We start from the raw sequence: 11,140 nt of genomic DNA on the forward strand, positions 1-11,140 counted from the left end.
CGAAAATAAATGAATAAAAAAAAACTTTTGACTATATAAAGAATCAAAATTGCAAATTTGGAAAATAAATAAATAAATAAAACTTATGACTATATAAAGAATCAAAATTGCAAAATTAGCAATACGGTAAAAAGTAAATAAATATTGATAAATTAAAAAATAATAACATCATTCTATCCATAAATATATATCTATCAATCATAATTATATTTTTTTAATGTAATTATGTATTTTAAAAAATATAATTATATGTTTTAAAATTTAAAATAAAAACTTGAAACTATTACCACTATTTAAATCAGATCATTCAAAAACCGTTTTAAAAACAAATCAACTAAATAGATAGTCACTCTTGCAAACTAAACTCACCCTTAAATTCACACCTCCATATGCATTCTATGTATATATTTCATAAGTTCAATAAAAAGTGCCATATTTGTAACTATTATGTAATATATATTAAAAATTTGAGACTATTAAATAAAATATATTTTAAAAAATCCGATAAATGGAGTGGTTTAAGAACTAAATAAAAAGTTCTCAAAAAAAAAGAAAGAAGTAAATAAAAAGGAGTGATTGATTAGGTTTACATTATGTTGGGCTAAGGCATTCTCAATTCATAAATCCCTAAACCGCCTTGGACACACCAGAGACTGATCCTTCGATGGCTACAACCAACAACCTCCGTGGCTCTGGTATTCCTCCTCCTTCCATGTTTTCGTTGCGTATTTTCGTGAAATATTTTGTTTCGCAAATTTTGCAGAAACGGTTAATCCTTTACGAGCCAGAAAAAGTGTTCATTGTTCTTCTGTTTCGTTCTTCTCTTCTCCTTCTATATCCTCTCATAACTTTGGGTTATGTGGAGGTGATTTGTATCATCTTGAATTGACTTCACTTCCGCTAGGTTATTTCAGATGGGTTCATTTTATTTTTCTGCGTGATTTCTAAAGCCTAAGACGCGTCTTGAGAACTTCTATTATTTAGATGAAGATATGAATTCTCCGTCCGCTCTTAAAGGAGGGTAGAAAGTCATTTTAATTCAATTTACTCCTCCAGCGGTACACAGAATTCCATTGGTGGTTGAATTTAATCATCGGAAACTCCAGAAGTCAAAGGTTGGAGATACTTGATGGTTGATGCTCCATGTGACCTTCCCTATCTTTCTAAATTTTAAATGAAAAAATATGTTGTCTGAAATTGCACGATTTTATGTTCTTTGAAAATGTATAATTGTATTCGGGCCTTCATATAAATCTGTTCATTTTCTTTTCCAAACTAGCTGCTTAAAGTTCATCTAATAATTATAATTTATCAACTGTCTTCTTGTTCAAATACCTTCTTGTTCAAAATTCCTTCAATTCTAAATGTTACATTATTCAATGTCCAAACCTCCTGGCATTTTTCATTATTTCATGTTTTGATCTGTGCTAAGATGTGAAATACTGAAATTTTTATTTCCAAGATAATTCCTCTATGGATAAGATTATTTGAGTGAACAGAAGACATTTGCTTCTTGAACAGTGGACAGGAGAATCTTTTTGTTGATTGTGCTTTATCAGCAGTTGTCTCCTAGTTATCTTTATTTGTTCGACCATGTTACATGATATGCAAATCCAGAAAACATTAATTATTTTTTCGATGCGTATAATACTCTTATCTCACTTCCATGTCAAAGCATTTAGTCAACAATTTTTCCTCAAATATTGGTTCATAGCTAGTGATGGACACATCATAAGAGGATTGCAGATTTTCCTATTTTTTTCTTGGAAGGTTGATTTTCCAATGTTACATGTCAGATTCTGTGAATGAAATGGTAATGGAATCGGCTAAAGAAGCTTCTGGTCATACGGGTTCAGAGGGAAAGCCTAATGACACGGGTGAGAACAAGGGTGAGAACAAGGAGTGGATGGACTAGGCATTGTTTATTGTTTCTTTCTTTAATTCTTTCCTTGCTGTAGTTTTTGTACTTTTCATGTTAATTTGTAGATTAAGAAGTTTAATTTGATTCTTCTTTATTATGCTAGAAATAAAAGCACGTGTTGATGCCATGTGGGAGCAAATGAATAAAGGAATATCTAATAAAATGCTAAAATGTCTGTCAACCAAACGATGTCCAGCTGTGAATAGAAACTCAAAGAAGCCATCCAATGTAAAAATTCACATTCTTCTATTTCGTAATGAGCTAGGTCAAAAAAAGGAAAAATTGTGTCTTACCTTTTTCTATCCCCACATCCCCCCTGTCTAGAATTGGATTGCATATCTTGGCATGGAATCAAAGAAGATTGAACCTCAAGGGAAAGATATATCATCGGAAGGATCCAAGGTTCTGCAGAACAGTTCTATTGATGATGCTAAGATGCTTGCTGCCACTGCTCTCTCAGCTGTTAGGGATGCTCCAGCTACTATTTCTGGGAGGGGGAAAGTTGAGGTGCCAATACTTTCCTCACCATATTTAATTTGTTTTTCAGCCCCTTTAGGTGTGACTTATCTAGACATTTGGTTTTCTACTTGTGAAGCTTATTGAGATGAAAATAGATTATCTTAGTATATCATTTGTTGGTTGAGATGAAAATAGATTATCTTAGTATATCATTGGTTGGTTGTTTGGATAATTGTTTTGAAATTTCTTGGGTGTTGGTAATGGAAGGAGTACTTCCTTTTTGAATGATATATGGGCAGATAACCAATATGAAAATCTCTTATTTTTTGAATATTGGGATATATCATATGTTATTTTGGTTTCATTGGAGCAATTATTTGGAGGGTTTGATTTGAAAGAAATCAAAATAATTTTTTTAAGGGAAGTTTTTAGAGTGGGGAGAGAATGAATATTACTAAATATTAAGTCTCTTCTTGGTGTGCCGTCTAGTACATTTTTGTAATTATACCTCCTATGTAATTTAATTATAGTTGGGTAAAAAAAGATTGGGTGGGTTTCGGTTTACATTTTCCTTCGGTAAGTTTCTATTAGTTGAGATTGGTGCTTTACATTCGAACTCACGACTTTTTGGTTAGAGATATGTGCTTTAACTAGTTGAGTAATGTCCAGGTTGGTGAGTTGAATGATACTTTGTATATTCCTAAAGAATGAGAGAGAAAAAACTGAATTTATAAGCCATGAAAAAAAAGTTGGGAATGTGGTATCAGTGATTATTTCATTTCTCAGATACTTTTCACAAAAAAAAGTTGGGAATGTGGTATCCCTCTCTCTGTTAGGTGTGTAAAAGATTAGAAACTTATTTGTTGTGTAGTCCAGCCCTTAAAAGTGAGTCAAGATTTTATGCCTTCAGAGATGAAGTCATGAAAGTGTGTTTGTAGGAAATGTGGCTGTGATGGGAGATATTGGAACGTGCAAGTGGTTTATAGTTCTTAAATAAGCGTACGTGCAATTATAAACCTTGTTTGTGCCAACTTGGTTTCTCTGGCCTTGTTTATTGATCTCATCAATGAAATTCCATTTATTATAAAACAGTAGAACAATGAGCTTGGGCATTGGTTATATTGGTTTATTTATTGAATTAAAACCAAATTGTCCTTTACTACAACAGATCACAGAGATAAGAGACTTTGCGGGCCAAAATATTGAAATTAAGAAGTTTGTAGATGCTGATTCAAAGGAGGCATATGAGAAGGCAAAGGCAGGTGCTACTTCAGGGGTTGATGCAGTTCTGGAACAAATTAAGAAGAAACAAAAGCTTAGTGTTCTGGACAAGACAAAAAAGGACTGGGGAGAGTTCAAGGAAGAAAACAAGGGACTGGAAGAGGACTTGGATGCTTACAAGAAGAGCTCAAACCAGTACCTGGAGAAAGTTTCTTTCTTGCAGCGAACTGATTACAGGGAATTTGAACGAGAGAGGGATGCACGGTTGGCTTTGCAGGCCAGGAGGAGGCCTGATATGCGAGAGGAGCCATGATTAAAGCCAGTACCCGAAGCTAGAGAATTCTTGTGCGGATCATTTTCCAACAGGCAGTGTGATCTGCTCGGCTGATGCGGATATGATAATAGAGTGATACTGGTTTAGTTGGTTCCTTGGCGCATTCAAATCTGCTTGGCAAAAACTGTAAGCTGTGCGTCCATGTAAATCAGAGAAATTGCAGTACTTTGTAGTTCCATAATCGGTATCAGCTCCTACCGTCAATTCCTGTAGCAGTCATGTTTCATTCTTCTGTTATGTATAGGACATGTTTGTTTAAATATTCTCCATCTGGAAAAAATTAAAGAAATTTGACAACATTGTGGATCAAATGTTAAGAGTTAAAACTCTGTCCGCTTTGCTTATAAGTGAGAAGAGAATGCATTCTTGCTATTTAAGCAATCTAAATAGAATATGAGCCTAACCTGAAAACTTCGCCGCCATAGCCTTTGCCTTGGCTGGTCGGTTTTTTTAAAGGGTAAGGTGGAGATTTCACACCCAAAAAATCTAAAAATTCTGAGTTCAATGTTAGACAAGACACTCTTCAAACAGCTCCGTTCTTTTTTTTGTGTTTTTTTTATCCGGGTGGATCTTTCAAAATTTTCCTCTAAGCCATACATACGACTTGCTTTCCGCATCTTTTATCTTTTTAAATTGAAACATGAGTTCGAGTATGAACAAATATATATATACTATAAATTCATTTCATTTTTCTAATTAAAAAATATTATATTATAAAATTTATAACACCATGTTAATAAATAAGTACTAAGTAATATTATTTTAGATTTAATTAAATATATATATATTTTTTAAAGGTAATTAAATATTATTTAATCGTTAACTACTTGTTTTTAGATCACCAATTAAAAACACCTTAAATTTTTTTTTCAGTACAACATGTCAAGGAGGAGACTCGAACTCACATTCTCTTGGAAGTATATGCTAATTACCGTTATGCTCGCTTTGGCAAAGCACCTTAAAATTTAGAAAAACGTCTAACACTAAAAGTGTTTACCCACCTCAAAATGATCTTAATTTTTATAATTTCCCTGTTTTTGTTCTGTAATTTAGCGGGGAAAAGAAACCTTAGCATTTAGCAAGCTCACTTCTGCTCCATCTCACTCTCTCGAGCAGCCTGACCCCCGCCTCCCTCGCTCTCGCCGCCGGCCATCACCCTGGTCTCGAGCTGACAGCCACAGTAAGCTCCTCCGGCGAGACCCACGGCCTTTCGAAGCCTCTTCAACGAACCCACGGCCCCTCCCGCGCAACTGCACGGCGGTGATTTTCATCTGCGACGGCGCAACCTCCACAGCGCGGCGCGGAACCCTCCTACTCTCCTTCCCCGTCTTTTCAATATTCGGCAAACCGGACCCGCACAGCATCGTCCTTGCAGCGAATTCGGCGATGGCACGTTGACAGACTCCGAACGACCCAGGTTCGCGGTACCCTATCCCTATCGGCATCAGTTATGCGCGCACGAACCATTCTGACTGTAGATCTGGTCCTTTTCAACACCGATTCACAGGAGGGCTCGATAGGTAACGGCTCATTGAGACCCCTTTAGTTGATCTTTTATGAGGGATTTGTATGTTGGGTATATGTTGAACTTACTATTGAGCTGAAACACGTACTATGACTTGTGAAAAGCATGTTGATTAGAGATTATTGCTTGTGAGCATGAGTTGGGTCTATATGATATGAGTTCTGGAAAAGTGACATGAGTTAGAAAACAATGTGTTCGTTGGTATTAACTACTTGCGTACTTTTGACACTTATCATACTAAGTGACATGGGGTGTGTCAATTGTATAGTTCTTTAGGGAGGGTTGTCTCTGCCCTCTGCCTTTAGGTTGTTCTTTGCCTTGGGGGTCTTGGTTCTTGAATATATTCCCTTTGTTTCATTTCAAAATAAAAAATAAATAAATAATTGGCACTTATCATATGTTATCTCCTTGTTATCTTGGTTTGTTCGACCATGTTAAATAATAGGCAAATGAAAAAAATTTAGCCATTGTTTAACTACATATAATAATCTTATCTCACTTACCTATCAAAGCATTAGTCAACCATTTTTCTTCAAATATTGGTTCGTAGCTAGTGACGGCACCTCATAAAAGGATTGTAAATTATCCTATTTTTCTTCAGAAGGTTGATTTTTCCTATGTTACATGTCAGATTCTGTGAATGAAATGCTAATGGAATTGGCTAAAGAAGGTCATGCTGATATGAGTTCAGAGGGAAAGCCTAATGACATGGGTGAGATATTACAAATTAGTTGCTTTTCAATAGTGAAATATAACAAATTTACGTTTTGAAGCTTATTCCTATTTAATTTCAATACCTTTAATCTCATCGTGCAGCACTTATTTCCACTGCATAACCAGTAGCTTTCAAAAATTATTAACAGATTCAGAATGAGCAGATTAATCAAAGACTTATAGACTTAGAGTCAAGATCCAGCGTACAATTTTAAATATTTTAGTGTAATTGGAGAGAGAGAATAGACCTCTTCTGAAGGATATAAATAAATGGGGTACATGATCTATTTCGATAGAATCAAATTTGGGTGAGCTGAGTTCTTCGGATTTATTTATATCTATTCAAAGTTTTGAATTCGAACTCTCTTATCCTTCTTCTACAATGTATCTGAAAGAAGGATGCTCCTTATTGCTGAAGATTCAGAAACCTTTGATGCCATTCGTGCTAAATTCCAGCCCCATCCTCTGCCCCCGTGAGCCCAATAAGCAACACCTTCAAGAATACGAGGTGATCAAACGATTGAAAAAGGAGCGCAATCTTTCATCAGCATTAGAATACTTCAGGACCATAGCCAATTCAAATGCCTTCAAGCACACCGCATCAACCTACAAACTCATGATCGAGAAGCTCGGGCGTGAATGTGAGATGGATGTGGTGCAATACATTTTACAGCAAATGAAGATGGATGGCATCAATTGCTGCGAAGATTTGTTCATATGTATAATAAATAGTCATAAACGTGCTGGCTCTGCCGAGCAAGTTCTGAAGATGTTCTATCGAATTGGAGAATTTGGGTGCAAGCCGACAGTGAAGATATACAATCATCTATTGGACGCACTACTGAGTGAAAATAGGTTTCAGATGATCAATCCCTTGTATACTAATATGAAGAAAGATGGGTTGATTCCTAATGTCTTCACATACAATATACTTTTGAAGGCGCTGTGCAAGAATGATCGGATAGATGCTGCACATAAGCTGCTTGTGGAAATGTCTAGTAAAGGTTGCCCACCTGACGTGGTAAGTTATACGACTATGGTGGCTTCACTGTGTAAAACGGGTAAGGTTGATGATGCTAGGGAGCTAGCAGGGAGATTTAAACCAAGTGTTTCTGTTTATAATGCTTTGATTGATGGGATGTGCAAAGAAGGAAGAATTGAAGCAGCGATGAAGTTGTTGGGTGAAATGATGGAGAATGGAGTTGACCCTGATGTGGTCTCATATTCAAGTATTATAAATTCTCTTTGTGATTCGGGGAATGTTGAGTTGGCTTTTGCATTTTTGGCTCAAATGTTTTCCAGAGGTTGTAGTCCCAATATCCACACTTTTACGCCATTGATAAAGGGTTGTTTCATGAGAGGGAGATTTTATGAAGCTCTCGACTTGTGGAAGCTTATGACACTGGATGGTTATGAGCCCAATGTAGTTGCTTACAACACTCTGATTCACGGTCTTTGCAATAGTGGGAATTTGGTTGAAGCCTTGTCAGTTAGCCATCAGATGGAGAGCAGTGGCTGCATCCCTAATGTGACTACTTATAGCACTCTACTTGATGGTTTTGCAAAAGCTGGTAATTTGGTTGGTGCGTCCGAGACATGGAATAGGATGATATACCATGGGTGCCGTCCTAATGTGGTGGCTTATACTTGCATGGTGGATGTCCTTTGTAAAAACTTGATGTTTGACCAGGCCTATTCTATTATGGAGAAGATGACTATTGAGGGTTGCCCTCCAAATACTGTTACGTTCAACACATTTATCAAGGGTTTATGTGGAAATGGAAGAGTAGAATGGGCAATGAAAGTGCTCGATCGAATGCAAGGGAATGAGTGTTTTCCTAATATCACAACTTACAACGAGTTGCTTGATGCTTTCTTTAGGATGAACAAATATGAAGAAGCTTTTGAGCTTTTCCAAGAGATAGAAGAAAGAGATTTACAGCCAAATTTGGTGACTTATAATACCATTTTATATGGTTTTTCTCGTGCTGGGATGCTTGGGGAGGCATTGCAGCTTGTTTGCAAGATACTTGTGGGGGGAACTTCCCCTGATTCCATTACGTACAATACAATGATACATGCCTACTGCAAGAAGGGGAAGGTTAAGAATGCAGTTCAACTGGTGGAGCGAGTTAGTTCTACGAAGGAGTGGCATCCAGATATCATTACATACACTAGCCTTGTATGGGGTGCCTGCAATTGGATAAATATAGAAGAAGCCATGACCTATCTTCACAAAGCCATTAATCAAGGGATCTGCCCCAACTTTGCCACATGGAATGTATTGGTTCAGTGTTTCTTCGACTCTTTAGGTCATATGGGACCAATCCACATTCTGGATGATATTCTGGGAAAGGGATAAAGGTGGTGGGTCTGGAAGATGGTCATACAGCCAATTTCAGATGTAGTTGTGAACTCTTGTTTCATGTATATATTGAGAGGTTTTTGCTGGAAGTTGGAACCCACTTGTAATTCTCAAGGAAAAGACTGGAGGATTTCATTTACAATCATCAGGTAACTGGCAAATAACTCTTCATGATTGTATTATATACTTATCATCGTACTTCCCTTTCTGGTCTTATGCTTACTCTGCAGCATCTATGCTAAGGAAAATTAGACGTGTACATATCTTGTGGTGAGCCTGAGATACTTAGGTGATTGTTGTTGAATTGGAATCATGTGTTTTAGTTTATCTTTTATGCTGGGTATATGTTGAACTTATTATTGAACTGAATACGTATTATGACTTGTCAAAAGTATGCTAACTTAGATCAAGATTATTGGTTGTGAGCATGAGTTGGGATCTATATGATATGAGCTCTGAAAAAGTGACATAAGTTAGACAATAATGTGAGAGTTGATATTAACTAATTGAGTTCTACTATCATATTTGATTTCAACCCCACAATTAATGTTAGAATCAAACCTTGAAGATGTTTGATGGTGGATGCTCAATGTGACGTTTCCTGTCTTTCTAAATGAGAACTGAAATTGCTTATAATTGTTTTCATGCCTTTGGTATATTATATATATAATTTTGTTCGTTTTCTGTTCCAGACTAGCTGCGTATAGTTCATTTCAGAATAATAATTTGTCAACTATTTTGTTGTTAAAATGCCTTGTTCAAATTTCCTTCAGTTCGAAATGTTACATTAGTTAATGTCCAAACCTACTGGCATTTTTCATTATATGTTTTGATCTGTACTTAATTCTTCTATGGATGAGATTATTTGAGTGAACAGAAGGCGTTTACTTCTTGAAATAATGGATAGGAGTATCTTGTCATTGATTGGTGCTTTATCATCTGTTAGCTCCTAGTTATCTTGATTTTCTCGACCATGTTAAATGGTAGGCAAATTGAAAAAGATTTAACTATTGTTTAAGTTCATATAATACTCTTATTTCACTTCCCTATCAAAGCATCAGTCAACCATTTTTCCTTAAATATTGGTTCATAGCTAGTGACTACACCTCATAAGAGGATTGCAGATTTTCCTATTTTTCCTCGGAAAGTTGATTTTTTCCTATGTTACATGTCAGATTCTGTGAATGAAATGGTAATGGAATCGGCTGAAGAAAGTTATGTTCATACTAGTTCGGAGGGAAAGCCTAATGACACGGATGAGAACAACGGTGAGAACAAGGAGTGGACTAGACATTGTTTATTGTTTCTTCCTTTAATTCTTTCCTTTATGTAGTTTTTGTGCTCTACATGTTAGTTTGTAGATTAAGAGGTATAATTCTGTTCTTTATCATGCTAGAAATAAAAGCACGTGTTGATGCCATGTGGGAGCAAATGAATAAATATCTAATTAAATGCTAAAAGGTTTGTCAACCAAACGATGTCCAGTTGTGAATAGAAACTCAAAGAAGCCATCCAATGTAAAAATTCACATTCTTCTCTTTCATAATGAGGTAGATAAAAAAAGAAAGGGAAAATTTCTGTCTTACCTTTTTCTCTCCCCACATCCCCCGTCTAGAATTGGATTGCATATCTTGGTATGGCATCAAAGAAGATTGAACCTCAAGGAAAAGATATATCATCGGAAGGATCCAAGGTTCTGTAGAACAAAGTTGAGGTGCAATTACTTTCCTGACTCTATTTTATTTGTTTTTCGACCCTTATAGGTGTGACTTCTCTAGGCGTTTGGGTTTCTATTGTTATGAAGCTTATTGAGCATTGGGGTTATATTGGTTTATTGATTGAACTAAAACCAAATTGTTCTTTACTACAACAGATCACAGAGGTCAGAGACTTTGCGGGCCAAAATGTTGAAACTAAGAAGTTTGTAGATGCTGATTCAAAGGAGGTATATCAGAAGACAAAGGCAGGTTTTACTTGAGGGGTTGATGCAGTTCTGGAACAAATTAAGAAGAAACAAAAGCTCAGTGTTCTGGACAAGACAAGAAAGGACTGGGGAGAGTTCAAGGAAGAAAATAAGGGACTGGAAGAGGACTTGGATGCTTACAGGAAGAGCTGAAGCCAGTGCCTGGAGAAAGTTTCTGTTCTGCAGCTAACAAATTTACAGGGAATTTGAACGAGGGATGCATGGTTGGCTTTGCAGGCCAGGAGGAGGCCTGATATGCGAGAGGAGCCATGATTACCTGAAGGAATTTCCTCTAATCGTTAAGGTTCTAGATTTCTTGTGCGGATATGATGATTCAGAATGATACTGGTTTAGCTTGTACCCTTGGCGCGTTCAAATTTGCTTGGCAAAAACTGCAACTTGTGTGGTACAACCATCAGAATTCCTGTAGCAGCTATCTTTCATTCTTCTGTTATGTATAGATATGTCTCTGAGCTTCAGTTTAAATATTCCCCATTTGGCAAAAAATTAAAGAAATTTGATACTTTTAAGAAAAGTTAGATCTTCCTTTGTTAAGTATCTGCATTGGCTGATCTGAGCAATGTAATATTGAAGAAAAGAAACAAAGTGTATGGGCACCATTGTTATGCTTATTCCAT

The 11,140-nt window shown here is 36.3% G+C and overlaps 2 protein-coding genes and 1 pseudogene across 7 annotated transcripts; all 3 read left to right on the forward strand.

The window, feature by feature from the left end:
* The first annotated feature begins 537 nt into the window (after window positions 1–537).
* Window positions 538–4,246, forward strand: LOC111009682 (craniofacial development-like protein). 4 transcript variants are annotated; one of them, XM_088126224.1, is made up of 6 exons: window positions 616–695; window positions 1,057–1,115; window positions 1,797–1,877; window positions 2,025–2,149; window positions 2,246–2,428; window positions 3,549–4,246. In XM_088126224.1, exons 3-6 carry the CDS (start codon window positions 1,811–1,813, stop codon window positions 3,912–3,914), a joined length of 741 nt encoding a protein of 246 aa, XP_087982350.1. In that variant the 5' UTR covers window positions 616–695; window positions 1,057–1,115; window positions 1,797–1,810; the 3' UTR covers window positions 3,915–4,246. The 4 variants fall into 4 exon arrangements, with proteins under 4 accessions (XP_022138547.2, XP_022138549.2, XP_087982350.1 ...); XM_022282858.2 differs by having other exon boundaries at window positions 617–695; window positions 1,797–1,889; XM_022282855.2 differs by lacking the exon at window positions 1,057–1,115 and having other exon boundaries at window positions 538–695; window positions 1,797–1,889.
* A 725-nt stretch (window positions 4,247–4,971) lies between these two features.
* LOC111009680 (Pentatricopeptide repeat (PPR) superfamily protein) lies at window positions 4,972–9,807 on the forward strand. 2 transcript variants are annotated; one of them, XM_022282850.2, is made up of 4 exons: window positions 4,972–5,455; window positions 6,092–6,172; window positions 6,277–8,688; window positions 9,715–9,807. In XM_022282850.2, the coding sequence occupies exon 3, from the start codon at window positions 6,557–6,559 to the stop codon at window positions 8,534–8,536; it is 1,980 nt and encodes a 659-aa protein (XP_022138542.1). In that variant the 5' UTR covers window positions 4,972–5,455; window positions 6,092–6,172; window positions 6,277–6,556; the 3' UTR covers window positions 8,537–8,688; window positions 9,715–9,807. The 2 variants fall into 2 exon arrangements, with proteins under 2 accessions (XP_022138542.1, XP_022138544.1); XM_022282852.2 differs by having other exon boundaries at window positions 6,324–8,688.
* Window positions 8,555–11,134, forward strand: LOC148210519 (uncharacterized; annotated as a pseudogene). Its single transcript, XR_015792133.1, has 6 exons — window positions 8,555–8,578; window positions 8,616–8,688; window positions 9,715–9,807; window positions 9,936–10,056; window positions 10,155–10,253; window positions 10,413–11,134. The product of XR_015792133.1 is annotated as an uncharacterized LOC148210519 (transcript).
* Window positions 11,135–11,140: the final 6 nt, after the last annotated feature.

This window comes from Momordica charantia (genome assembly GCF_013281855.1).
Source record: "Momordica charantia cultivar OHB3-1 chromosome 7 unlocalized genomic scaffold, Mcharantia_2.0 BLBB01000007.1, whole genome shotgun sequence".
In the NCBI taxonomy this organism is placed as follows: domain Eukaryota; kingdom Viridiplantae; phylum Streptophyta; class Magnoliopsida; order Cucurbitales; family Cucurbitaceae; genus Momordica; species Momordica charantia.

What these genes read in the sequence shown, in the direction of transcription:
- LOC111009680 (XM_022282850.2), top strand. Translation starts at nt 6,557, where the DNA reads ATGTATCTGAAAGAAGGATGCTCCTTATTGCTGAAGATTCAGAAACCT.
- LOC111009682 (XM_022282855.2), top strand. Translation starts at nt 665, where the DNA reads ATGGCTACAACCAACAACCTCCGTGGCTCTG. An exon ending in CAACAACCTCCGTGGCTCTG is followed by an intron (nt 696 to 1,796) that starts GTATTCCTCCTC and finishes GTTACATGTCAG; the next exon opens with ATTCTGTGAATGAAATGGTA. An exon ending in TGACACGGGTGAGAACAAGG is followed by an intron (nt 1,890 to 2,024) that starts GTGAGAACAAGG and finishes TTATTATGCTAG; the next exon opens with AAATAAAAGCACGTGTTGAT.